This window comes from Argopecten irradians, chromosome 14 (assembly GCF_041381155.1).
Source record: "Argopecten irradians isolate NY chromosome 14, Ai_NY, whole genome shotgun sequence".
In the NCBI taxonomy this organism is placed as follows: Eukaryota; Metazoa; Mollusca; class Bivalvia; order Pectinida; family Pectinidae; genus Argopecten; species Argopecten irradians.
Window position 1 is genome coordinate 4,848,480 of NC_091147.1, and position 27,146 is coordinate 4,875,625.

Genomic DNA, 27,146 nt, shown 5'->3' on the forward strand with positions numbered 1-27,146 from the left:
ACTTCAACTTCGGTCGCCGTTGCCTGAGCTGACGACTGTTTTCGTTTCGGTGGCGCCAGTTCCTGCAGCTCCCCTGGGTGGTTGCGCTTGACGTGACGGCGTACATCTGCCCTCCTTGTCAACGTTTGAGAATACCTACATGGAAAACGAGGATCATCGGTTCTCTCTGGTGACATGCGTCTTTCGTCCGGCCTGGACTGAATCTTACATTTAGCACGTTCGCATCCAACAATATGGTTCTAAAGAGCTCTCATCTGCTCGAAGAACTTCCTACATGCCATGCACCGAAAAGAATTTGATGGCCGGCTGGACTGCCACGATCGTGAATAAGGCATTAGAATGGAGTAAAAGAAAACATTCATTATGATAATGATGTGTGTTTAATATCATTCAAAATCATCATATCGGTGCGGCAACATTCGCATCCGTGTCGGTCCTTGATAACCACCGTGTGCCCTCTGTCTACCCACATTCTACTCATTCCCTAAATTAGAAAACTCACTCTTTAACCTCTACATTGTCATCTTCTACAACGTTCCCAGCCTATATCAAGTCCTTAATACCGTATTTTCCGCAATTTTATCCTATCCCTATGCACTACTTGCTTCCGCACCCTGCAACAGGCTGCATTTCGTAGGTCATATTCGATATCATGCTCGTGATAACATACGGTCCACGCCAAAACGTAGTCAACTTGGGGCTTGTACCAGCCTTAACTGTCGGAAAATATACCCTTATAGACAATATCTTCTGGTTTCAACTTCTGATTACTTGACCGGGAATCGTGGTACAGCTGGCGTAACAGCAGATTTCGTAAAATCAAAACATATCTGTATGCCTGTTCCAGAGCCGTTTCTGTGTCCTGGATGCACCGACTTGCATTCCCTTCACTCCCATCTGGTGTACTTCCCATCATTATGTCTGCGGGCATGACCAGCTCTCTACCCAACATGAGGAAGATTGCTTGAAATTTGTTGACTCGCAGACAGAAGACCTCTATGCCATTAACAAATATGACAGATGCCCATCCCGGTCATTCTGGTTTTCGAAAACAAATGATCTGAGCATTTCTCTAAGTGTTCTATTAAATCGCTTAACCATACCATCGCTCTGCGGAAGGTAAGCAGTGGTTCAATTTTTATAGATACCAATCGTTCGGCACATTTCAGTAAATAGAACGCATTCAAATTGCCCTCCTTGGTCGGAGTGAATGGAAGTTGGTGTACCAAATCTAGTAAAGACCTCTTCTATCAAGATGGTTGCGATTGTAAGTGTTGCTTGATTTGGCATCGGCAACGCCTCTGTCCACTTGGTAAAGTAGTCGGCAACCACTAAAATGTACTGGTTACCGTCTTCACTCGTCGGCAGTGGTTCCGTGATGTCAATAGCGATCCTTTCCATTGGCATGCCGCTCTGGATAACTTGCATTGGTGCAAAACGCCTTCCATATATGTTTTTGCATCGTTCACATTTTTCACATGCAATGATCCATTGGCGCACATCCGCCTCTGTGAGGATAACTCTGGGATCTGTCTCCTGGCCGAATGTATTACTAACAATGACGTCATAGATATACGACATCATAATATGTTTAACAATCATGACGTCGCCAATATGTTTACGATTCATGACGTCGCCTATGTGGCGTTCTTGAGCGATCGCCCCTGTGAGGAAGGCTCTGGGTCCTGTCCCCTGGCCGAGACACCAAAGTATATAAAAGTGGTAGTTTCTGCTCCTGCTTGGCGCTCAGCATACAGGGAACAGGACGACTTGTCCACTATACATGATGACACAATACACCGAATACACATGAATATACCGCAGTCTCCCAAAACACGCACCTCGCATAACATACACGCAACACACCGCATACATGGGAAGCCGTCCTTACATGACCATAGCTGTTAATATGACGTTAATTAATCACAAAGAAACAAACAAACAATTGGTATCCGTCCGTCCGTGATTCTTTTCCAAGCTATAACTCAAAAACCGTTCAAGACAACTCCTTTAAACTTTCTGTATATATCAGAAAAGTCCCTTAGTTGTTGTGCCTTTTGCTATTGCAAATATTCCATGGTAGGTTTTCTGTCATCATGGAAACTTAGTTAAAATACCAAATTGCTATAACTGCAACACCATTCAATTCAACTCCATGAAACTTTCTGGCCTAGTTACCTTTTGCTGTTGCTGACCTTCCATTTTCGGTATTTTTGTTCTTTTACCATTGAAACCTATTCGATAATCATATATTCTAGGTTATGCTTTAATCACTCTTACTTTAAGCGTAATACATGTATTTGGCTTTTCATTACAACTGCGGGGCACGAGGGATAATGCATTGCTCTGCGACTCCTTTCATTGTTTATAATCTGGTATCATTGTCCAAACTGTAACATATATTCAACTATAAACCAACAAGGCAGCATGTTAAAATAATATGTGAACGAAAAGACTTATACAAATTATCATTCGTAAAATAAACAGCTTTCTCGACTAGTTTAACAGGCTTTGCTTAACACTATTATGATTAATCATATACATTATTGTTACATACTTGTCGCAAACCATGTAAACCATGTGCTCGGGCGAAGGCGGAAGCTGCGCTAAGGGAGACAACTTCTGTGATTAACTGAACAAAAATAGCATACAGCAATGCAGCAGAAAAACATTCATAGTGTTGTCAAATGACATACTTTTAAATTCAGCCCAATCCCCGTGATAATTTAATTTAAGATTTTTTCTAGTTTTTTACTCGCTTTCCGCAACTTCGCATAATGTGATATACTGATACACATTTTAGTTCAACATCATTAAAATACAGTACTAAATAGTATCATTCTTTTTTTGTCAGTTTTGACCTTGATCCCCGGGTACGTCACACAACATGGGGTTTAGTGTTTGGAATGCCATTCACTATTCTGCCTAACTGGTGTAACCAGGCAAGTATCCAGAGGTTCTCCTCTCTCCGGAATCTGACGTCGGCCTACAAGTGAGTGGTTTGTTATTCATATCTAATATGATATAGTTGCATATTTTCTAAGCAATAAATGAACCGATATCGGTGTAACTGAATTTAAACTGAAATTATGTTTTCACAGGGTGACAGGCCTGATGGTACTGATTGCTGTAATTCTGCACGTGATAATCGGGTATTTGGGTATACTGATGTACTCCTACTACAACATTTTAGGGTGTGACCCTGTCCAAGCCGGATACGTCACCACCTTCAATCAGGTAAAGTAACCAGAACCTAATTACATTTAGTTTGGTTTGTTGGGGTGTATTGATTGATATCTCCTGCGATATGCTTAATTTATATAGTACTATAAAAAGGCAAGAGTTTTACTATATAACAAGACACGTCCTCCAAACCACCACGCTCTTCACAAATGCACGACACCTCATGCATAGAAAATGATCCTGATTGTTAATAGGACGTAAATGTATTAAACTGAACCAATTTTATAAGTAGTTGACGAGATGATAGCGCAAGATACTCCAGTCCCGACACCAGACATATACATTATGATAGATAGATGTATGGTGCATAATGTCTACGTCAGGGCTCGGGCTAACGAGGTTATTACATTACAATTTAATTTGATACGTTACACTTATTTCTATATGGTTAGATGTCTGAAGTTATGTTTGTATAGTCTGAAAGACGTATACGTCGTGTATTGTTTGTTTGTTTGATTAATTAACGTCCCATCAACAGCCAGGGTCATGCAAGGACGGCCTCCCATGTATGCGATGTGTTGTGTGTATGTTGTGCGAGGTGCGTGTTTTGGGAGACTGCGATATTTTCGTGTTGTGTCTTCTTGTATAGTGGAACTATTGCCCTTTTTATAGTGCTATATCACTGAAGCATGCCGCCGAAGACACCAAGCAACACACCACACCCGGTCACATTATACTGACAACGAGCGAACCAGTCTATAATGACGTTGTACACATAAAAACGATTTCGTGGGAAATTTTAATAACGGAACAGTGATTGGCCATACTGAACTTACCCCATTAGTTTACTTAATAAAGTTATAAGCCTTATTCTAAATATATTTTGGGACTATGAAATTATCAACAAACAATGGACGGACATATTTTTTCAAAGACGTTTCCCGTGTATAAGTATATATGACGAATGCCCTTCAATTTTTGTCCACGCCTTTATAAACGCAAAAGCTAAATACAACTATAATACTTAAACATTCGCAAAATTATAGCACCTCATGAAAAACAGATTTTAAGAAAATTGTGAGAAAACAAACAGTACCCGAGCATACACGATACATAGCGTCAGACATTACGCACCACCCTAAATTTAGGTGAATAGATGGCCCTGCAGCTAGGGCGTTAGAATTGTATGTGCTGCCCCTATTGCATATTGCATAGTCTATTAATGTGGTAGTTTATGTTCCTGCTTAGCGCTTAGCATAACGGGAGAAGGACGACTGGTTCGTCTGCTGTCGGTATGATATGACCGGGTAGGGTTTGTTGCTTGGTGTCTTCGGTGGCATGCTTCAGTGAAATAATACTATAAAAAGGGAAACAATTCAACTATACAAGAAGACACAACACGAACATACTGCAGTCTCCCAAAACACGCACCTCGCACTTCACACACTGGAAACATGGAAGGCCGTCTTTGTATGACACTGGCTGTTAATAGGACGTTAAAATAATCAAACAAACAAAATCGAAGAGCAATGGAAATTTTCCAACGTGATCTTACACCATCAAAATCAGCCAAAAAACGAGAAATTTACCTATTGCGCCGGCATCCATATTTGTTGACCGTAATATATTTCTTTTATGTTCTTTTGTCGAAATTGTGCATATTTATACAAAATTAATTTAGTTTGTGGAAGAATCATACAAATATAATGGGACTTTAAATTACTTGGTAGACCTATAGATGGGTCTTCAAAGCTTGGTTAATCTTAATAACATATTAGTTCACAAACATAAAGAGTACTAATCGACTGATTGAACATCACTTTTCTTAATCTTGGATATACTGCCTAAAGCAGGGTTTGCATGTATTATATGCCTTATATTTATTTATAGATAGTACCATATTTCGTGTTGGATGTGTTACGATCAATCCCTGGCCTCTCTGGTGTTTTTATCAGCTGTTTGTTTAGTGGAGCTCTAAGGTAATTATCATTATACGCAATTATACACTGCTTTTATATTTTTGATACGCTTATATAGCCATTGGTACGGCTCAAATTGACCATACCACGTGTTATTAGATGCTACAATCAATCTCCATGTTGCTTGTTTAACATACTGAATTCCATACATTTGGCCAAGTAACTATATGGTGTAATTATATATTTCTCCAATTTATGAATCGTCATTGTAATTATCCTTTTACGGTGATATTTAAATAATAATGTTATGGAAGTAATGGATACAGAACTAACGTACATAATTATGCAATATTAACTTACATATTGTGCATATACAATTATATGTATATGATCTAGTTCAATTGAATGTTGGTTAAAGGCACGCACTCAAAGATGCTATTACAAATACAATATCCTTAGATCAACTGTCATATTTTTGTTTGTTTGTTTGATTTATTAACGTCCTATTAACAGCTATGGTCATGTAAGGACGGCCTCCCATGCATGCGGTGCGCTGCGTGTATGTTGTGCGAGGTGAGTGTACCGGGAGACTGCGGTATGTTCGTGTTGTGTCTTCTTGTATAGTGGAACTGTTGCCCTTTTTATAGTGCTATATCACTGAAGCATGCCGCCGAAGACACCAAGCAACACACCCCACCCGGTCACATTATACTGACAACGGGCGAACCAGTCGTCCCACTCACTGTATGCTGAACGCTAAGCAGGAGCAGAAACTACCACTTTTATAGACTTTGGTGTGTCTCGGCCAGGGGACAGAACCCAGAGCCTTCCTCACAGGGGCGAACGCTCAACTCAAGGCCAAAGTGAGGCGGTGCCAAGGGAGGCATTAGGAAAGATAAAGTAAGTTAGGAAGAAGAGAAAAGATAAGATCCTAAATTTAGTCGCCTTTTACGATCATGCAATAGGGGCAGCAGGTACAATTCTAACGCCCTACCTGCAGGGCCACAACTGTCATATTACTTGAAAAGTAAATTAAAAATGTTTATACCACCAGCACCCTTTCGTCTGGGATCAACGCTTTATCAGTGAACACTGTTGAGGATATCCTTGGTAACGTCATCAAAAGGTTAAACAAGATTTCACAAACATCCGCTGCGAAATCACTTGGTAAGACTTACATATGCAAATAAACATTACTTAAAACCTTAAAATTGTTGCTACATCTCCGTAATCTGTATGTTAATATTGCAGAAATGTCATCCCTGTGGGTATGTATTGATTGTGACCTCATGCGTTTGTGAGCGTAACGTCAACTTTTGAAGAGAGAAAAAACTAGTTTCGCTCACAAAATAACTACATCACAACCCAGCAAGGGCGGTAACTTTGTAATTTGTATATAAGAGTTTTATAATTGTTTTACCTGTGACTTTCAATGACAATGTGCGCCATCCAAGTATCAATATTAATAAGAAAGATTCTCTGTAATGACAATCTACTGATCTACTTTCAAGGTCACAGTGGGTCAAATAGACTAAAGTCTTTGAATAAATTCTTCTAACTAACTAACCGAAAGGTCCAGGGTACTCATATTTGGCCTGTGATATGTTGGGATAGAGGGCGACCAAAGTTGTGAAAATGAATGACCTTAACCTACTTTCAAAGTCACAGAGTTGAAATAGGCTAAAATATTTGAACAACTTCTCATTAACTGTAAAGCCCAGAGTACTTATATTTGGCCTGTAGCATGCTTGGATGAAGGTCTACAAAAGTTGTGAAAATGAATGACCTTGACCTACTTCAAGTAAGGCCCGGGTATATTTTTTTAGCCAATAGCATACAGAGATAAAGGGCTAGCAAATCGTGAATTTTTATCTTCTTAAGTTCTACTAGTGTAATTTAGCTGACACTTGCATAAAATGATCCTGACATGGTCTCGACCAAATGTTGTTATTTTTTATGTCTATCCGAAATCCAAGATGGTTGCCACACCCGCCATCTTGAAAATATATTTTTAACTCATTCTCAAGTTCTTCCAGTGCAATTTTGCTGGAGATTGCCTGAAATTATACTGACATTGTCCCACCAAAGTGTTGTTATTTTCCGAAAACTCATTTTGAAATTCTAACAGTTCGATTTGGCTGAATCATGCCTGAAATGACCCTGATATGATCTTGACAAAGTAGTGTTACATCTCTGGTTGATCCCAAATCGAAGATGGCTACCATGATACCAATCTAATTAATTTCCTATATGGCTAATGCCAGGTAGTCAGATGACCGTTAAGGCCCTTTGGCCTCTTGTTTTCATATATATTCCATATCTTGCCAAATTTCAAAAGAGTTTTGACAATACCAAAAAACATGTTCCATGGTTTCAAATTCTGTATTATAAATATTACATACATTATTTTCAGAAATATTAATAATGTTTTAGTAATTATTCAAAGGGAGTACACTGGACACATTGAATTGACGTATCTTTGGTTATTTTAAAAGGTATTTCATATTTGTGTTACCAGTGTATGTTTCTAAAGACAGCTTGTTGCTTCCATTTCTGCTCTGATGTTATCAAATTTTTTTTTCGATTAAACAAAAATATATGTAATAACATCCCATTTAATTTAAATTAAATATGTATATGACTTGGTACGAATGGTCTATCTAGTTTATTCAACACGCTAAGGTTTAAATTAAGATTCTTACTATTTTCTTGACACAATTGCATATACTTCGGTAAAGCAAACAAGAGGCCCAGAGGGCCTGTATCGCTCACCTGGTTTGTAATGCCAAGTAATGTTCTGAATACAGGTTCATTGTTTCTTTTCTGAAGGAATTTTAATATTAACCTCTAAATCCCCTATTGGGCCCCACCCCTCCCGCCCCCAGGGGGTCAGAGCCAAAATTTATACAAGTTCTGTTCCCCTTCTTCCAAGGATGTTTATGGCCAAATTTGGTCACAATCCAAACAAAACTATAGGACAAGAAGTGATTTATAGGATTTACCTCTATTTCCCCTATTGGGCCCCGCCCGTCCTGCCCTCGGGGGGCCAGAGTCAAAATTTATACAAGTTCTGTTCCCCTTCCCCCAAGGATGTTTGTGGCCAAATTTGGTTACAATCCATGCAGAACTCTATGACTAGTAGCGATTTAAAGGATTTACCTCTATTTCCCCTATTGGGCCCCGCCCCTCCTGCCCCCGGGGGGTCAGAGCCAAAATTTATACAAGTTCTGTTCCCCTTCCCCAAAGGATGTTTGTGGCCAAATTTGGTTACATTCCATTCAGAACTCTATGACAAGTAGTGATTTAAAGGATTTACCTCTATTTCCCCTATTGGGCCCCGCCCCTCCTGCCCCTGGGGGATCAGAGCCAAAATTTATACAAGTTCTGTTCCCCTTCCCCCAAGGATGTTTGTGGCCAAATTTGGTTACAATTCATGTAGAGCTCTAGGACAAGTAGAGATTTAAAGGATTTACCTCTATTTCCCCTATTGGGCTCCGCCCCTCCTGCCCCGGGGGGGTCAGAGCCAAAATTTATACAAGTTCTGTTCCCCTTCCCCCAAGGATGTTTGTGGCCAAATTTAGTTACATTCCATTCAGAACTCTATGACTAGTAGCGATTTAAAGGATTTACCTCTATTTCCCCTATTGGGCCCCGCCCCTCCTGCCCCTGGGGGACCAGAGCCAAAATTTATACAAGTTCTGTTCCCCTTCCCCCAAGGATGTTTGTGGCCAAATTTGGTTACAATTCATGTAGAACTCTATGACTAGAAGCGATTTAAATGATTTACCTCTATTTCCCCTATTGGGCCCCGCCCCTCCTGCCCCCTGGGGACCAGAGCCAAAATTTATACAAGTTCTGTTCCCCTTCCCCCAAGGATGTTTGTGGCTAATTTTGGTTACAATCCATGCAGAACTCTAGGACAAGTAGCGATTTAAAGGATTTACCTCTATTACCCCTATTGGGCCCCGCCCCTCCTGCCCCTGGGGGACCAGAGCCAAAATTTATACAAGTTCTGTTCCCCCTCCCCCAATGATGTTTGTGGCCAAATTTGGTTACAATCCATGCAGAACTCTATGACTAGTAGCGATTTAAAGGAAATGTTGACGGACGGACGGACGGACGGACGGACGGACGGACGGACGCCGCGCCATGACATAAGCTCACCGGCCCTTCGGGCCAGGTGAGCTAAAAATAGAAAGTTCTGATTCTATGCACATTCTCTGTTTGAAATCATTAAAGGATAGAAAATTATTCTCTTGGTCTAATAAATCAAACATTACGAACACCCTTATCAGACCATTTTTTGTTAAAAAGGGATTTATTATCAGTGCAAAAAATAGGGTTGTGCCATAAAGGAAGTCTTAAAATTCTGAAGAAGTTCTCACCTGTACTGCTTCAGATACCCTAACCCATGCCTGGAAAACCAGCTTCCAACATGTATTATTTGTTCTATGATTTTTCGTAAAATCAGTTCCTAAATCTGATGCATAAGATAATCGAAAGTGGTGTGCTTCAAAGATATTAATCCAGCACTTTCTATTATTTTTAAGAAGCCTTCGCATCCATGTAGATTTCACTAGATATGAATTCCGAAATATCAACCATTTTAAGACCAACATTTTCATAATTTGATGTGAAAGTTTTTCTTTTGATTTTATCAACTGGTGATTGCCTAATGAAATTAAAGGATAAAGTACTCAAATGTTGGATGAAAGTCTTTCCAGGAGTGGGAATGGTTATAAACAAATAAATGAGGTTTATTTGTTTGATTATATTAACGTCCTATTAACAACCAGGGACATGTAAGGACGGCTTTCCATGTATGCAGTGTGTGAATTGAAAGGTGCGTGTTTTGGGAGACTGGTATGTTCGTGTTGTGTCTTATTGTATAGTGGAACTGTTGCCTTTTTTTATAGTGCTATATCACTGAATTGATATAAAAACTACATTTCTTCCAATAGGAGTAAGGAGTCTCCTGAACCAATGACCAAGGGTATTTTTTAATATTAGTTTTTATATTATTTAAGCACTTTTGTGTAATTTATAATAGTCATTTAGTTTTTTAGTTTGTCTCAAACATTCCAGTAATTACTATTAAACTGTTTTAGCAGAGTGGTAAGAAACAACATAGTGAGGTTAGAAGAGAGCTGTGTGCTCACACACATATATATAGCTGTGTGCGTAGGAAAGAGCTGTGTGCTCATATATATAACTGTATGCATAAAGGAGAGCTGTTTGCTCAATATGTATGGCATAGAGGATAGCTGGACATATATAGCTGTGTGCTCACATATATATATATATAGCTGCACATATATAAAGCTGTGTTCTTAGAAGAGAGCTGTGTGCTCATAAACTGTATTTTGAGGAGACTTAGTGGTTACACTTCCCCACGAACTTTGTCCGACAGTTCTCTCGAAAACTATTGCACGGATATTAATATTAAGTTTCCGTCACGTTCAAAAGAGGTACATCAATCAATATGGCCGATTTTGCCAGGCTCCTTGGTTATATCGAAAAGAATACATTGCCGTTAGCCTCGGAAATAATGGCGTCTAAATGGGTGAAAATAAGAAGTCGTGTAATTCGAGCGAAATATTGTGTCCATATTTGGAGGGATAGCGAATGCAATGTTGTCATGATATTGAAATAGATGCTTCTGGTCAAAATCGAGATATCCTCCGATTTTAATCAAACCCGGTATGCAGGGTTCAAATTGGTACTTGTTCAATGTGTTTATCTGTACCTTATATTTTGTTTGTAGTTGTCGGCTATGGACTGATGGTGATCCGGTTAGCATATTCCATAAATTTTTTGCCCGGCTCAATGATTCAGGTAATTAGTTTACATTACATGTTATGGCTCAATAATTCAGGTTAATAATTTCTTTACATTTTATTTTATATGTTGTGGACATATTTGATGGGATAGGTGTAACATCTTAGATCTAGTTAAAGGGACAATTCAGTCTAAGAGTACATAAAAATTGCACATATATCGATACAATCAAGATCTAATGGTAGTTAGAATAGTTGGTATACTGTGATGTGCCAGAAAAACCCACTAAGTTGAAATATGTGTTAAATGTTCAAACTTGCTCGCTGTCCGCCAGATAGCTCTGGTGACCTATGCCTGTGGAGTATAGCAGTGTGCTTACGTTCTAATGTGCATGTTCTTGTCTAAAAAACAACTTCATTAAGTCCTCTGTGGTTATTAATTGTATTTGATTAACTTATGTCATACCTGCTCGGGTATGGGCACAGCGTTCCTACTGAATAGTATTGGAATTTTGACGGTATCACTTAAATAACTTAATGCCATGGATTTTGTCAATAGTTTTGCTGTATGTTTTATAAATAATGTAGAACAATACTTTTTTTCTCATATTTTGCTGCCTGGTTATGTAACAGAATAAGTCTCACTTATTTGTCCCATTAAACACAACTATATATACAATTGATTAATGTTATATTAGATGGTGATGGTGGTGTTCGGAGCGTGTGGAGGACCTCTGGCTGGACTTTACTTCCTTGGTGGAATGGTACCGATAGCAAACTACATAGTAAGTGAGGACTTTGCTTTCTTGTGCCAATGTAAATAGTGTTGGCCTTAAAACCATGTCAGTTCGAAACACAAAAATGTGCAAATAATTGATATAAGAGCAGTAATTAAACATTTGATCAGCTACAATGCATTTTGTAGTACTGCAGTGTTTGTTATATCTGTTCCGAGAAACAGATATTGCGGAACAGTGACAAGTAATAAAAGCAAGCATGGTATTTCAGGGAGCTCTAGTTGGTACTGTTACAGCTCTCATTCTCAACATGTGGATAGCAACAGGCGGAATGTTACATGGGAAACGCCGTATAAAATTGCCACAGAACCCAACAACCGGCTGTATCCTAGGCAACGTAACGGGAACCGTCACTGCTCCAACAATAAACACGATAATGTACAACATAACCACAAACAAACCAGAAGTCGGTTCAGTCCCGTAAGTTTTGCTACACTCTATATAATTATGTAAAATCATAAGTGATATATGGCATGAAGTAAAGGATGGTTTACCAATAGAAATGTTTTGTGTTTTAAATAACAAATGTGTGGCTTCTTGAACCGATACAAAAGGATATTACATATATCTAATATCTACGTCCAACAATAAGCATTGTAAATGGGGAATACTTTTGAGATAATAATGTTATTTCATAAAAATGTATTTCAAGGTCTGATGAAGGATTTGTCCTGTACGACGTGTCCTATTTATGGTACGGATTCATCGGGTTCTCCATAACCTTGATCATTGGTTCCGCCGTTAGTGTATGTACAGGTAAGTTAGTAAATGCCGAAGGTATAATTAACTTTCATTTAAAAAGTTCTGATTGGAACCACTTGGAAGCTCCGCAGGTGACCGGAAGTGTCTGCAACATTAAACAACAATGCATCACTGTTGCATAATATTTGTACGATAAAGATGCTACACACAATTATAAAACTAGTTGTACAATTATTAATTGCTTATTTCATTTAGTATGGGCTTTATTGATTCTCTTAACCCCCAGGGAAGCTCGGCGTAACGGGAATGGAACGACTTGTTCGCCTGTTGTCAGTAAGATATGACCGGGTGGTGTGTGCTGTTGGTGTCTTCGGCGGCATTCTTCAGTGATATAGCACTATAAAAAGGACAACAGCTCCAATATACAAGAGGACATAACACGAATATACCACAGTCTCCCAAAACACGCACTTTGCACACATACACGCACCACACCGCATACATGGAAGGCCATCCTTATATAAACCTTGCTGTAAATAGGACGTGGATTAATCAAACAAAGGAACAAACCCTCAAAAAACATTCTTTACAGGCAGCCAATTCTTAATGTTGCCATTGGTTACCATGCTTCCAAATGACGTAAACATATAACAGTTATGTGCCCGCATGTCCAAAAAAGTTCTCTTATGCTCTAGTTTGACTTTGAAATCGTCACAATTGTTTTCCGTGTAACTGTTCTACAGTTGGTGATCGTGGTGAGCATGTGGAGTCTCGTCTTTAATGTTAGCCATGTAACTGTCCTACAGTTGTTGATCGTGGTGTGTATGTGAAGTCTCGTCTTTAATGTTATCCATGTAACTGTCCTACAGTTGTTGATCTTGGTGAGTCTCTGCAGCCTCGTCTTTAATGTTATCCATGTAACTGTCCTACATGTGGTGATCGTGGCGAGTCGTCTGTGGAGCCTCGCATTTTATGTTAGCCATGTAACTGTCCTACAGGTGGTGATCGTGGTGAGCTTGTGCAGCCTCGTCTTTAATGTTATCCATGTAACTGTCCTACAGTTGGTGATCCTGGTGAGCTTGTGGAGCCTCGTCTTTAATGTTATCCATGTAACTGTCCTACAGTTGTTGATCCTGGTGAGCATGTGGAGCCTCGTCTTTAATGTTATCCATGTAACTGTCCTACAATTGTTGATCCTGGTGAACTTGTGGAGCCTCGTGTTCAATGTTATCCATGTAACTGTCCTACAGTTTGTGATCGTGGTGAGCATGTGGAGCCTCGTCTTTAATGTGATCCATGTAACTGTCCTACAGTTGGTGAGCTTGTGGAGCCTCGTCTTTAATGTGATCCATGTAACTGTTCTACAGTTGTTGATCCTGGGGAGCTTGTGGAGCCTCGTCTTTAATGTTATCCATGTAACTGTCCTACAGTTGTTGATCCTGGTGAGCATGTGGAGCCTCGTCTTTAATGTTATCCATGTAACTGTTCTACAGTTGTTGATCCTGGGGAGCTTGTGGAGCCTCGTCTTTAATGTTATCTATGTAACTGTCCTACAGTTGTTGATCTTGGTGAGCCTGTGGAGCCTCGTGTTCAATGTTACCCATGTAACTGTCCTACAGTTGGTGATCCTGGTGAGCACGTGGAGCCTCGTATTTAATGTTATCCATGTAACTGTCCTACATGTGGTGATCGTGGCGAGTCTGTGGAGCCTCGCATTTTATGTTAGCCATGTAACTGTCCTACAGTTATTGATCGTGGTGAGCTTGTGGAGCCTCGTCTTTAATGTTATCCATGTAACTGTCCTACAGGTGGTGATCGTGGTGAGCTTGTGCAGCCTCGTCTTTAATGTTATCCATGTAACTGTCCTACAATTGTTGATCCTGGTGAGCTTGTGGAGCCTCGTCTTTAATGTTATCCATGTAACTGTCCTACAATTGTTGATCCTGGTGAACTTGTGGAGCCTCGTGTTCAATGTTATCCATGTAACTGTCCTACAGTTTGTGATCGTGGTGAGCATGTGGAGCCTCGTCTTTAATGTTATCCATGTAACTGTCCTACAGTTGTTGATCCTGGTGAGCTTGTGGAGCCTCGTCTTTAATGTTATCCATGTAACTGTCCTACAGTTGTTGATCGTGGTGAGCATGTGGAGCCTCGTCTTTAATGTTATCCATGTAACTGTTCTACAGTTGTTGATCCTGGGGAGCTTGTGGAGCCTCGTCTTTAATGTAATCTATGTAACTGTCCTACAGTTGTTGATCTTGGTGAGCCTGTGGAGCCTCGTGTTCAATGTTACCCATGTAACTGTCCTACAGTTGGTGATCCTGGTGAGCACGTGGAGCCTCGTCTTTAATGTTATCCATGTAACTGTCCTACAGTTGTTGATCGTGGTGAGCTTGTGGAGCCTCGTCTTTAATGTTATCCATGTAACTGTCCTACAGGTGGTGATCGTGGTGAGCTTGTGGAGCCTCGTCTTTAATGTGATCCATGTAACTGTCCTACAGTTGTTGATCGTGGTGAGCTTGTGGAGCCTCGTCTTTAATGTGATCCATGTAACTGTCCTACAGGTGGTGATCGTGGTGAGCTTGTGGAGCCTCGTCTTTAATGTGATCCATGTAACTGTCCTACAGGTGGTGATCGTGGTGAGCTTGTGGAGCCTCGTCTTTAATGTTATCTATGTAATTGTTCTACAGTTGGTGATCGTGGTAAGCTTGTGGAGCCTCGTCTTTAATGTTATTTATGTAACTGTCCTACAGTTGTTGATCGTGGTAAGCTTGTGGAGCCTCGTCTTTAATGTTATTTATGTAACTGTCCTACAGTTGTTGATCGTGGTAAGCTTGTGGAGCCTCGTCTTTAATGTGATCCATGTAACTGTCCTACAGTTGGTGATCGTGGTGAGCATGTGGAGCCTCGTCTTTAATGTTATCCGTGTAACTGTCCTACAGGTGGTGATCGTGGTGAACCCGTGCAGCCTTGTCTTTAATGTTGTTCATATATAATTATCCTACAGGTGATGGTCGTGGTGAGCCTGTGGAGCCTCATCTTATCTTCCCTATTGTTAGGAAACTATTGGGCATACAGTTGTCGGATAAAAGGACTGAAGCAGAGGTAAGTGAATGGTTTTGAAACTGTCATCCAAGATTGTAAAGTCTTAACAATGACTGAACCAACACACACCCCGTCCGAGTTATTATAGCGTATTTCATTGGCGATTAGAAACAGGGGAATCTCCAAATCATATAGTTATATTACCGTGGTTATGATGTTATGGATAAAAAGGCGAAATTAATCGCCGGAATAGAAGTTAGTTTACAAAACAAAATCCTTGATTACTGTTAGAAAGTTACGACAAGACAAAACAAAGTTCTGCAAATGGAGAGGAGAGTTGCGAAATCGATACAGATATATTATTGGTGACAACTGATACTACTTTTAAGATGACTCCTTACATTTAATATGGTCGGTTAATGTAGCAGAGACGAAGAAACGTATGTTTAGTAATAATCAAAGACTAGAAATTTTTGTAATAATGAACAACAGTCGCGACAGATATACAGATATACATTACATAGATACACAATATTATTTTTACTAAGGTTTTTATTTTTTTTCTTAAAGTTAAAGGTTTGTTTTACAGAGGTTTTTTTTTCATTGCAGAGTTTGCCATTGTCTCGGACTCCTGAAGATTCAAATACAGTTCAACTTGATTAAAATACCGATCTTTATTATCGCTTACGTTTGATACGTGGATCTGAAGCAGGCATCCCATTAAGGGTCATGTTCTGGTGACCTTTGGAAATGGCCAATCAAATTGCTGCTTCCAGAATCTTGACTAGGGACGAGACTGTTTGAAAAAAGCTGCCGGAGTTGGTATGAGCACATGTATTATAATCAGATTGAATACAATTAAGGTGAAACGACAGGTATCCCCTTGGACAATAGGAAGTCATCGCATATATCAAAGAACGATAGATATGGATACGGATATTACCGAATAGATTGTCCAACTTAGTTATCAACATGTACACATTTCGCATTCGCGTTCTTTTGTCATTAAAAGAGATTCCCAATGTTAATATTTTACATCTTCCATTAAATGTCGTGGTTAGCAAGTGAGATATCCTTTTTGTTTCTTTGAATACATCATATAGTCTCCCAGAACAAACTCCACACAGCATATATGGAAGGCCGTTCTTACATGATCTGACTATTACTAGGACGTAAATTCAATCAAACAAACAAATATTGTATGCGGTATGAAGCGTGTATGTAGTGTGCGGTGCGTGTTTTGGCAGTATATTCGTGTTAATGGAACTAATGACGTTTTTAAGCTCGCCTCTCAAGGAGAGGAGGTGTATGAAAGCTTAAGTGATGTTCAGAATCCCAACTATTTTAAAATCACTTCTTTTCGGAGACGCGCTGTAAATGATCCTGGTCACAGCAGCAATGTATGCAATGCGGGGAGACTGTATAAACGACGATAATAATGTCTTCTTCATTTTCATCCAACTGTATTACTAACCATGACGACATAGATATATGACGTCATAATATGAGCGTTCCATTGAGCGTTCACCCCTGTGAAGAAGGCTCTGGGTTCTTTCCCCTGGCCGAGACACACCAAAGTCTATAATAGTGGTAGTTTCTGCTCCTGCTTAGCGCTCAGCATACAGGGAGTTGGATGACTGGTCTGCCCGTTGTCAGTATAATGTGACCGGGTGGAGTGTGTTGCTAGGTGTCTTCGGCGACATCCTTCAGTGATATAGCGCTATAAAAAGGGCAGCAGTTCCACTATACCAGAAGACACAGCAAGAACATACTGCAGTCTCCCAAAACACGCACATCGCACTTCGCAAACGCTACACACTGCATACATGGGAGACCGTCCTTACATGATCCTTGCTGTTAATAGGACGTTAAAATAATCAAACAAACAAACAATGTGGCGTTCATTTACAACAGGGGCTTATGGAATCACTTTGGCGTCGGCGTTTGAAACTCCAGGTTACGGTTTAGGTGTAAGTATTATTGTAAACTATTGTATTATCTGTAACTGACATTGATTTCTACAATCATTTTGGATCATAATTGTTGCTATGGATGAGGAGTCAAATGCTAGGTTTTAAGAATGAATTGAAATACAGATCCTTATAACCACTACGTTCTATATATAGGATCTGACAATATCCCATATGGGGTCACGTTCGGATGACCTTTTACCACGTGTACTCCAGATCAAATACATTTTCTACACATTTCTACGTCAATTGTTAACGCCATTTCGTCCCAGTAATCATACACATTTAGCATTATTGTGCACTTTGGGCGAGATTACTACGTACATGAAAATAATTTGGACAGCTTTTTGAAACTAGTTCGACCCCAGTCAAGATTCTGGCAGTGCCAATTTGATTGGTCATTTCTAAAGGTCATCCTGACGCGATCCCTAATGGGATGTTGTCAGATCCTCATATCAAACGTAGAGATAATAAGGAAATGTATTTTAATCAGATTGAAATTTCAATACGACTAACGGGCCGAAATAGCCAGGATAAGGTTATGTTGCAAGTGTTGTTATAGTGTTATCTGCTTCAAGCGATGTTTATTTCTGCAATGATTTTGAATTATAATTGTTCTAATGTGTATGAGCAATTACTTAAAGGGGGAGAATGCTGAATTTTGATAATTGAAAGAGGCTCAATGGACTGAGAACTGAAGTAACATTGCTACATTTTATGATATTGGTAAATTACAATGAACCTGAAATAAGTCAACAAAATTCCAGAGAGTGGCAATGTTGTTCTCACACAGCTTTTGTTATAGTGTCATATCACTACGGCCCTGCAGGTAGGGCGTTAGAATTGTACCTGCTGCCCCTATTGCATGATCGTAAAAGGCGACTAAATTTAGGATCTTGTCTTTTCTCTTCTGACTTTATCTTTCCTAATGCCTCCCTTGGCACCGCCTCACTTTTGGCCTTGAGCTGAGCGTTCGCCCCTGTGAGGAAGGCTCTGGGTTCTGTCCCCTGGCCGAGACACACCAAAGTCTATAAAAGTGGTAGTTTCTGCTCCTGCTTAGCGTTCAGCATACAGGGAGTGGGACGACTGGTTCGCCCGTTGTCAGTATAATGTGACCGGGTGGGGTGTGTTGCTTGGTGTCTTCGGCGGCATGCTTCAGTGATATAGCACTATAAAAAGGGCAACAGTTCCACTATACAAGAAGACACAACACGAACATACCGCAGTCTCCCAGTACACTCACCTCGCACAACATACACGCAACACACCGCATACATGGGAGGCCGTCCTTACATGACCATAGCTGTTAATAGGACGTTAATAAATCAAACAAACAAACAAAAAAAGTCATATCACTAAAGTATGTCGCCAAAGACACCACACAACACATCCTACCCGGTCACATTATACTGACAACGGGCGAATCGGCGTTAAGCATCCTTAATGCTGAGCACTAATAAACCAAAATTGGTAGCTGTGTTTGTTGTCCATGATGATTGTTTTGACGTAATACATAGTTGTTACCGTTATCTTTGGTTTGAGCTACTTTTTATTAACCATAGCTCAAAATAAGCACACCACCATATCACTTTTAGTGCATGTTTTTTCATGGCCCGAAGGATTGCACCAAAATTAGTGCAGAAACATCCTTGGGGAAGGGAAACAGAGTTTGGCTCTGATCCTCCAGGGGCAGGGCTCAATATGGAAAATAGAGGTAAATCCTACAGTTCGACATGGATTGTAACCAAATTGGGCCAGAAACATCCTCAAATATAGTTTGTATAAATTTTGGCTCTGACCCCCTTAAGCAGAAAGAATAGGGACCAACAGGGAATTTAGAGGTATACTGTAGTGCCAGTATTGTTGTGTGATGTTCTGAATACAGGATCATTGTTCTTTTCGGAAGGAATTTAAATATTTATCTCTAAATTCCCGATATTTTCAAAATCAATTAGAAAGATTCGTCAGTATACAGTTGTTGACAGAGTAACAGTTTTTAAGGGCAACAGATGATTTGTTCGAGGGTCCAACAAATCATCTTTTGCCCAAAAATCCAGTCGATAATTGTTTTGTTATACCCATTGACTCAAAACAATGCACTGACGTTACGAATTGTAGGTGTGACGTCACTCCGATAACAGTACATTTTAACAGTCGATTGTAACCGTTCTTTGTACCGCTCGACGGAATATAGTATAGTTCTTCTTGTATAGTGGAACTTTTGCCCTTTTTATAGTGCTATATCACTGAAGCATGCCGCCGAAGACACCAGTGATGTCAACACCACACTTGACATGCTGACAGACAACCAAAGTGGGACAACGCGTCGTGATGTTCGCCTTGCAGAAATTTTGAGGAATTAAAAAGTATGTGAATAAGGCACAAGAGGCTGTAGAAAACTTTCTCAGTCCATTCATGGTTGAAAATTATGAAAAGCTGATAAGACTCTCATCTTGTGCTGCAGCTACAGTAGACATTGCAAATGACGTTCTGAGAGCAGAAGCTGCAGGAAAGGAGGCAAAGGAAACCTTTATCAAAGACAGACTGGAGAAGAAAGAAAACTTGTTCGAACCAATAAAGAGACTGGACCTGAAAACCCTGGGCAATATGAACAAGCAGATGAAAGTGACCACTGCAAACAGCAGGGTGGTCCAATAAAAGCAACAGGGCAACATTGCTTTCCAGTTGCTTTTTAAGTCACAAAACAAGGGTTTGCAGCTGGACTGGAAGGAACTTTTGGCGTTTCCTTTGACCCCATTTCCCTTCAGCATAGGAACAGCTGACGGATTCCTTGCAAAAGCTGACAAATCTAAATCGTTCCAGTATTTAACCAAAGAATGTGAAGATTCTTCAGTTCCGGTACCTGAGTCTACACTTGTGGTATATGATGGAAATGCCTACTTCTACATCTTGAAGGAAATACCTGCAAACTTCAGCCAGATTTGTGGCAAGATTTTCGACATGTTGTCAACGACAGCAGACGTTGTCTTCAGCACAGATATGTATTCTCCCAATTCTGTCAAGTTCATGAAACACGAAAGAAGATGATGTAATGAGAAACTGATCATCAAGGGTCCAAGTACCAGGAAACCGCCTGACTGGAAGTTGTTCCTTGCAAATGATGAGAACAAGACATAGTTCATTAGTCTCCTGTGTACTGTCTGGAGTAGTCCAACTAATGCCAGCAAACTCCAGGGCAGAACTGTCATCTTGATCTGCGATGATTTGTTTGTTTGTTTGTTTGTTTGCTTGATTAATTAACGTCCTATTAACAGCTATGGTCATGTAAGGACGGCCTCCCATGTATGTGGTGTGTTGCGTGTATTTTGTGCGAGGTGCATGTTTTGGGAGACTGCGGTATATTCATGTATTGTCTTCTTGTATAGTGGAACTGTTGCCCTTTTTATAGTGCTATGTCACTGAAGCATGCCGCCGAAGACACCAAGCACACACACCCCAACCGGTCACATTATACTGACAACGGGCGAACCAGTCGTCCCACTCCCTGTATGCTGAGCGCTAAACAGGAGCAGAAACTACCACTTTTATAGACTTTGGTTTGTCTCGGCCAGGGGACAGAACCCAGAGCCTTCCTCATCGGGCGAACGCTCAACTGAAGGCCAAAAGTGAGGCGGTGCCAAGGGAGGCATTAGGAAGGATTAAGTCAGTTAGGAAGAAGAGAAAGGATAAAATCCTAAATTTGCGATGGAACTGCCTACCAGTTGACCTCGGCAGATGGGAAATCTACAGAAAAAAATTGAAACTCCTCGTTCAACTCCAAGAGGAGACAGATTCCAGAGTGTTCTGTACTGTATGTATGGAAGAGACAATGGGTATCAGTACATCAGGATCAAAAGCCCAGACAACGATGTCTTCTTCATCCTGCTGCATTATGCGCTGACTTTGAAAGATGTGGTTATTCTCTTCAATACAGGCACAGAGGCTGATAAATGTCACTGAGGTTGCAGAAAGCTCAATATGGACGATACATCTCGGTGTCTTTTCGCAGGATGATTCACTACTCTCAACACGTCTTCTCTTTGATGGTGGTCTACTTTCCCCAGAGGGACATGGAGCGTCTATGGAAGTGTCCATTATTGTATCGTTTTAGGTATTACAATAGATCTGCAATACCACTGGTAAATTAGTTTAATATGGGCTGGCACTGCAATGAGGCGACTAAGTTTATGAAATTATATTTTTCTTCCTGCAATGTAACTGTTACTTGCTTCTTTCTAACATCACACTGAATGTACCAAAATTTTGCCGCCTTCGGCACAGATATGGCCAAGAAAAATATTTGCCAGAATGATAGTTTGCTTTGGAGATAATTGTGACTGTTTTGAATATTTTTTTTTCAAATTAGTTGGTGATGTTAATTGGGATAAACCAAGTTAAATAATGTACAACATTAACGATAACTCATTTTGTCGAATTACATCTGCGCGAGACACAATGGAAAGTAAAGTCATTTAATTCAATAACAGGTACTTGATTGATTACTTATATCAAAAGCCAATTCAAGATGGATTCCTGGTTATATGCGTTACGTTTGTAGGTTATCGAATTGACCAAGTCAATACAAAATTGACCAATGTAAATTACCTTAATTACTGCAAATTAATTTACTTTCATATCAATAAAAGCTCATGAATTGTAAAATCAGGAAAAAAAATTTAAAAAAAAAACATCATGAAAGCGTATTCGAAGAAAAATAAAATATGTTCAAAATCACAAGAGTCTGTCTTTGAACAGGAAACAGTACGACGTGTATGGCGATCAACTGATCAAAATGAAGCAGATTGATGATCCGAAACACATGCAAATATAATGGAAGGTAACCTCTATGAAGTATATAAAGCAAATGACAACATGTTCCGGAATAATCGTATCACACTATTCTATAGTATAGCTGTTGCAGTCATTGTTTTGCGTTGCAAATACATACATCTTCAATTATTAAAACATTTTATTAACCGTTTTATTTAAACGTTACTTACTTTTTCCTCTGTTTGTGTTATTGTATTAGTCTCTTCTGTCCCCAGAAGTTTTCTGGCGACGGGAATTATTTAGTGTGGCTCCACAGGCTCATCATCATCACTCCCTATGAAATTCATCATAAAATACACTTTTAAACTATTTTGTTTCCGACCTAGAGCATACAAATGTATATCTTAAATATTAAGTGAGTGTTTTCAAAACAACAAAAAAACGGAGAAAACTTTTTTTTTTAATTATATGATTCAGAAAGACAACCAGTGGCGTTTAAATGTCATTTCCTTACTGCAGCCACAGGCAGAACTACACAATTATAGAAATCTACTTGTGCATGCGCTGACAGCAATTCCAATAAGGAGGGTCAAGGAGAACCCGATAAGCCCGTACCACGTATAGGAAATATCGTACAGGAAAAAAACCCTCCTCTGATCTGCAACATCAATAAATATTTAAAAATCGAGAAAAACATAACGTGTTTCATAAAAAAAGAAGTACATCCTGATTCTATTTTATCGTTGCTGTTTTATATTATAAAAAAGTATATTTTGCAGAACAATACATACTGTTCTTGCAACTGTACAAGAACAAGGAAAATAAACATATGATTCCTGTTGTGTGCCCCGACCAGGAATCGAATCCGGGTCTCAGGTGTGACAATCTGATTGAAATACAGATCCTTATAACCACTCCGTTCAATATAGGATCTGACAATATCCCATATGGGGTCACGTTCGGATGACCTTTTACCACGTGTACTCCAGATCAAATACATTTTCTACACATTTCTACGTCAATTGTTAACGCCATTTCGTCCCAGTAAGCATACACATTTAGCATTATTGTGCACTTTGGGCAAGATTACTACGTACATGAAAATAATTTGGACAGCTTTTTGAAACTAGTTCGACCCCAGTCAAGATTCTGGCAGTACCAATTTGATTGGCCATTTCCATAGGTCATCCTGACGTGATCCCTAATGGGATGTTGTCAGATCCTCATATCAAACGTAGTGATAATAAGGATCTGTATTTTAATCAGATTGCCGGTGTGGAAAACTAGAGCTCAACCTACTGAGACATAGAAGAATGCTCCGTCAGCTGAGTGACAGAGCCCTATTTAATACTATATATAAATCACATTGAGCCGCTCCTTTTAAACTATTAACAATTACTCGTGCAGTGAATAGATGCCACAATGAGGACCTTCTACGCAATTCCCAAGTTATCACGAGATCTTGTACGTACTGGAGTAATCCCTGCGATGTTAGGTTGTCCTCTACAGTGCTATTAATTGATGGACCCATTGTTGTCCCCGTGCCGTTACCTAGGAAACAGCCACTAGTAGGATTTTCGACCAACTTTACCGGGCGCCTCCCATGAAATTGGACTTAATACTATCCACAGATTGAAGACTAGGGCTGTCATAGAACCAATAAATGCTTCCTGGATTAAAAATAAATGTTTTTAACTATTACATTCAAATATTTTTAATGTTATAAATAACTTTGTATATTTATAACGTACACAATATCATTTAATTTAACGTCCTAAAGATATGATGCAATGTAATGTTAATCTAAATCGTTAACCGTCATATCCAACATATCTATTTCATTCCATTTATTTGCTAAAACTATTACTTCTATCTTTGCTTTTGGACGACATCGCTTTGAATGATGTCTCGATGCATTTCGTGACGTAACAGGTATGTATTTGGTTTTGGTTTTACTAATTCAACACCCTTCTAAGAGCCAAGGTCATGTAAGCAATGTATTATGTATTTCAAGGTATGTTGCCTTGATCAGAACTATCTAACACAGGAACATGGATTTTCTATAAGTAAATAAAACTCACCCAACCTTAAACGCTATTCTGAACCCCGTACATTTTGTGTGTACAGTAAATGATGTCACTTACTATGAAGTTTGCTTTCGGTACCATTCCACCAAGGAAGTAAAATCCAGCCAGAGGTCCACCACACGCTCCGAACGCCACGCCAGCCATCTGCATGTTATACAAATATTCCAATCTTCTTATCATAGCAAACACATTTCAGGGTATGATTTTAATTTTTGATGTCCATTATTATATTGTAAAACATTTATATCAAACCACCTGAAGCACAAGAATAAATGTTTTTATCCGATATTTGTAACATAATTAGAAAGATTCTAATTAAGATATTGAGTAGTCTTACAATTGGTTGCTAGTACAGGATTTAGTGTATATGTGTATAAAACACACATCTACGTCCTATATGTGCATTTTGCTATATGTGACCATTTTTGTCTGTCAATAATAGACAGGTTTGTTCGTGATTTGAGAAAGGAGCTGATCCCCTTGACATTCAACATTTTGGAATTACTGCTCTGTCCTATATTTACTGCTTCTTCCAGTAATTCTTATCCTACATTGATACCTTTGTAAAAATCACGTTGTATCTGACTTACAATCGTTGACATCACTTCTGTGAGCTATGATAAAATTAAAGAAACTTTAAATTTATTATTTGTTGAAATTTTACCTGTATAATGGAACCGGCCATCGATGTAATGGCGTATGCTAACCCAGCCACTAACATTCCGTACGTAAGGACTGGATAAAATGGCAAAATATGTTAATATAGTCACCAAGGATATCCTCAACAGATCTAGAGTTAGCAGATAAAGCGTTGATCCAAGAGGAAATGGTGCTTACAATTAATAACGTGCCAGGAGGTGTAATTATTATAACAATAATGATGTAATTAGTATAGTTCGATTATTATTAAATAATGTGATAGAAAACATCCGATAAAGAAATGATATTTTCCTAATACAACGATGCACATTAATTACTATAAATAATATTTTACGAAGGATAATCACACACACACACACAAAATAAAGTTAACCCTTTGAAGTATAAATAACCTAAAGATCTTGGGCATAAATTAATGAAGGAATGCTAATGAGGATGTATATGTATCGTAAATGGCAAAATATATAAATATAATTTTGTAAACTATACATACCTGAGAGTTCCACTAAACAAACAGTTGATAAAGACACCAGAGAGTCCGGGGAGTGATCGTAACGCGTCCAACGCGAAGTAAGGCACGATCTATCAGCAGAATTGTTAACTTTACTTTACACCAAAACGACCGCAAGACATGAAACACCAACGACGTTACCAAAATGGCAACAATCGCATGAGACTTATCATTGGAGATAAATAGAACGAAAATATTTTTGAAACATATTAAGTAGAAATGTTTTACCAATAGATCTTCAAAAATATTATTTTTGCCATTTTCTCATCTTTAGCTTACACGAAGACTAAATTTGGATGTGTAGTTACCTGATTGAAGGTCACTACGTATCGACCTTGGACAGGTTCACATTCTACACTGTTGTAGTACAACTACATCAGGATCCCGAAATATCCCAGTATGATGTGGTGTATAACTGTCAGGGCTATTTGTAAGCAGAATGACCTTAAAACAAAGGTGGCCCTGCAGGTAGGGCGTTAGAATTGTACCTGCTGCCCCTATTGCATGATCGTAAAAGGCGACTAAATTTAGAATCTTATCTTTTCTCTTCTTCCTAACTGACTTTATCTTTCCTAATGCCTCCCTTGGCACCGCCTCACTTTTGGCCTTGAGTTGAGCGTTCGCCCCTGTGAGGAAGGCTCTGGGTTCTGTCCCCTGGCCGAGACACACCAAAGTTTATAAAAGTGGTAGTTTCTGCTCCTGCTTAGCGTTCAGCATACAGGGAGTGGGACGACTGGTTCGCCCGTTGTCAGTATAATGTGACCGGGTGGGGGGTGTTGCTTGGTGTCTTCGGCGGCATGCTTCAGTGATATAGCACTATAAAAAGGGCAACAGTTCCACTATACAAGAAGACACAACACGAACATACCGCAGTCTCCCAGTACACTCACCTCGCACAACATACACGCAACACACCGCATACATGGGAGGCCGTCCTTACATGACCATAGCTGTTAATAGGACGTTAATAAAACATACAAACAAACAAACCTTAAACAAAGTAAACAAAAATACACTGCTTGATAAAACACTTTAATACATAGAAGTTTTAAGGTAAAAGAAAATCGATCCGTATCGAATCGATGTTTGCGAAGACTTCAGTATCTAAATAACCTTTAAAACTGTGTCGTCCGCGCATTAGTAACCGTGTAGAAAGGGAAGTCAATGTGTAAATCTCTACTACTAATTTCCGTTAATAATTTCTGATATTTATCTCTTCTTCTAAGTTTCGATTTCTAAAAATCAACGGCAAATCCCCATATTCATATTCAAGATTTTTTACTCGTAACGACATTTTTTGTCTTTAAAATCTGTACCAGATCTTCGTATTTTCATAATTCATAAACCATGTGTCCTTAATGTATTCATTCATTATATTTGCACTGTGTTTAACTGTAGTCGCTCTATATTCAGTATCATCAAACTTATAATGGAAAATGACTTTGGGGAAAAAAAAGTAATACAAATGGTATGCGTGACTGCGAATATTAAGTGCTTGGTCATCCAGAAAGTGTCGAGTAGTAGGAAGTGTCATTATGACTCGTTTTATCGCTTTAAATATTTGGAAATACGTCCGTTCACACAACACTCTTAATACCTCCCTGTAAATATAGATATAGTAACATAACGCCACACTGAAATACAACTGTTCAAACAACACTCTTAATATCTCCCTGGAAATATATATATAGTAACATGACGCCACACTGAAATACAACTGTCCAA

At 39.2% G+C, this 27,146-nt stretch overlaps 1 protein-coding gene and 1 pseudogene across 1 annotated transcript in view; one reads left to right on the forward strand and one right to left on the reverse strand.

Moving 5' to 3' along the window:
- The window catches only part of LOC138307829 (sodium-dependent multivitamin transporter-like), a 34,172-nt gene extending 17,732 nt beyond the window's left edge, over window positions 1–16,440 (forward strand). Inside the window, exons 7-16 of the mRNA XM_069248734.1 lie at window positions 2,855–2,992; window positions 3,102–3,237; window positions 5,074–5,162; window positions 6,157–6,269; window positions 10,867–10,937; window positions 11,578–11,664; window positions 11,888–12,096; window positions 12,329–12,432; window positions 15,386–15,483; window positions 16,033–16,440. Of these exons, the coding sequence (XP_069104835.1) occupies window positions 2,855–2,992; window positions 3,102–3,237; window positions 5,074–5,162; window positions 6,157–6,269; window positions 10,867–10,937; window positions 11,578–11,664; window positions 11,888–12,096; window positions 12,329–12,432; window positions 15,386–15,483; window positions 16,033–16,086 (1,099 nt within the window). The 3' untranslated portion in view covers window positions 16,087–16,440. The remainder of the gene's footprint in view (window positions 1–2,854; window positions 2,993–3,101; window positions 3,238–5,073; window positions 5,163–6,156; window positions 6,270–10,866; window positions 10,938–11,577; window positions 11,665–11,887; window positions 12,097–12,328; window positions 12,433–15,385; window positions 15,484–16,032) is intronic.
- A 4,724-nt stretch (window positions 16,441–21,164) lies between these two features.
- Window positions 21,165–26,955, reverse strand: LOC138308129 (sodium-coupled monocarboxylate transporter 1-like; annotated as a pseudogene).
- Window positions 26,956–27,146: the final 191 nt, after the last annotated feature.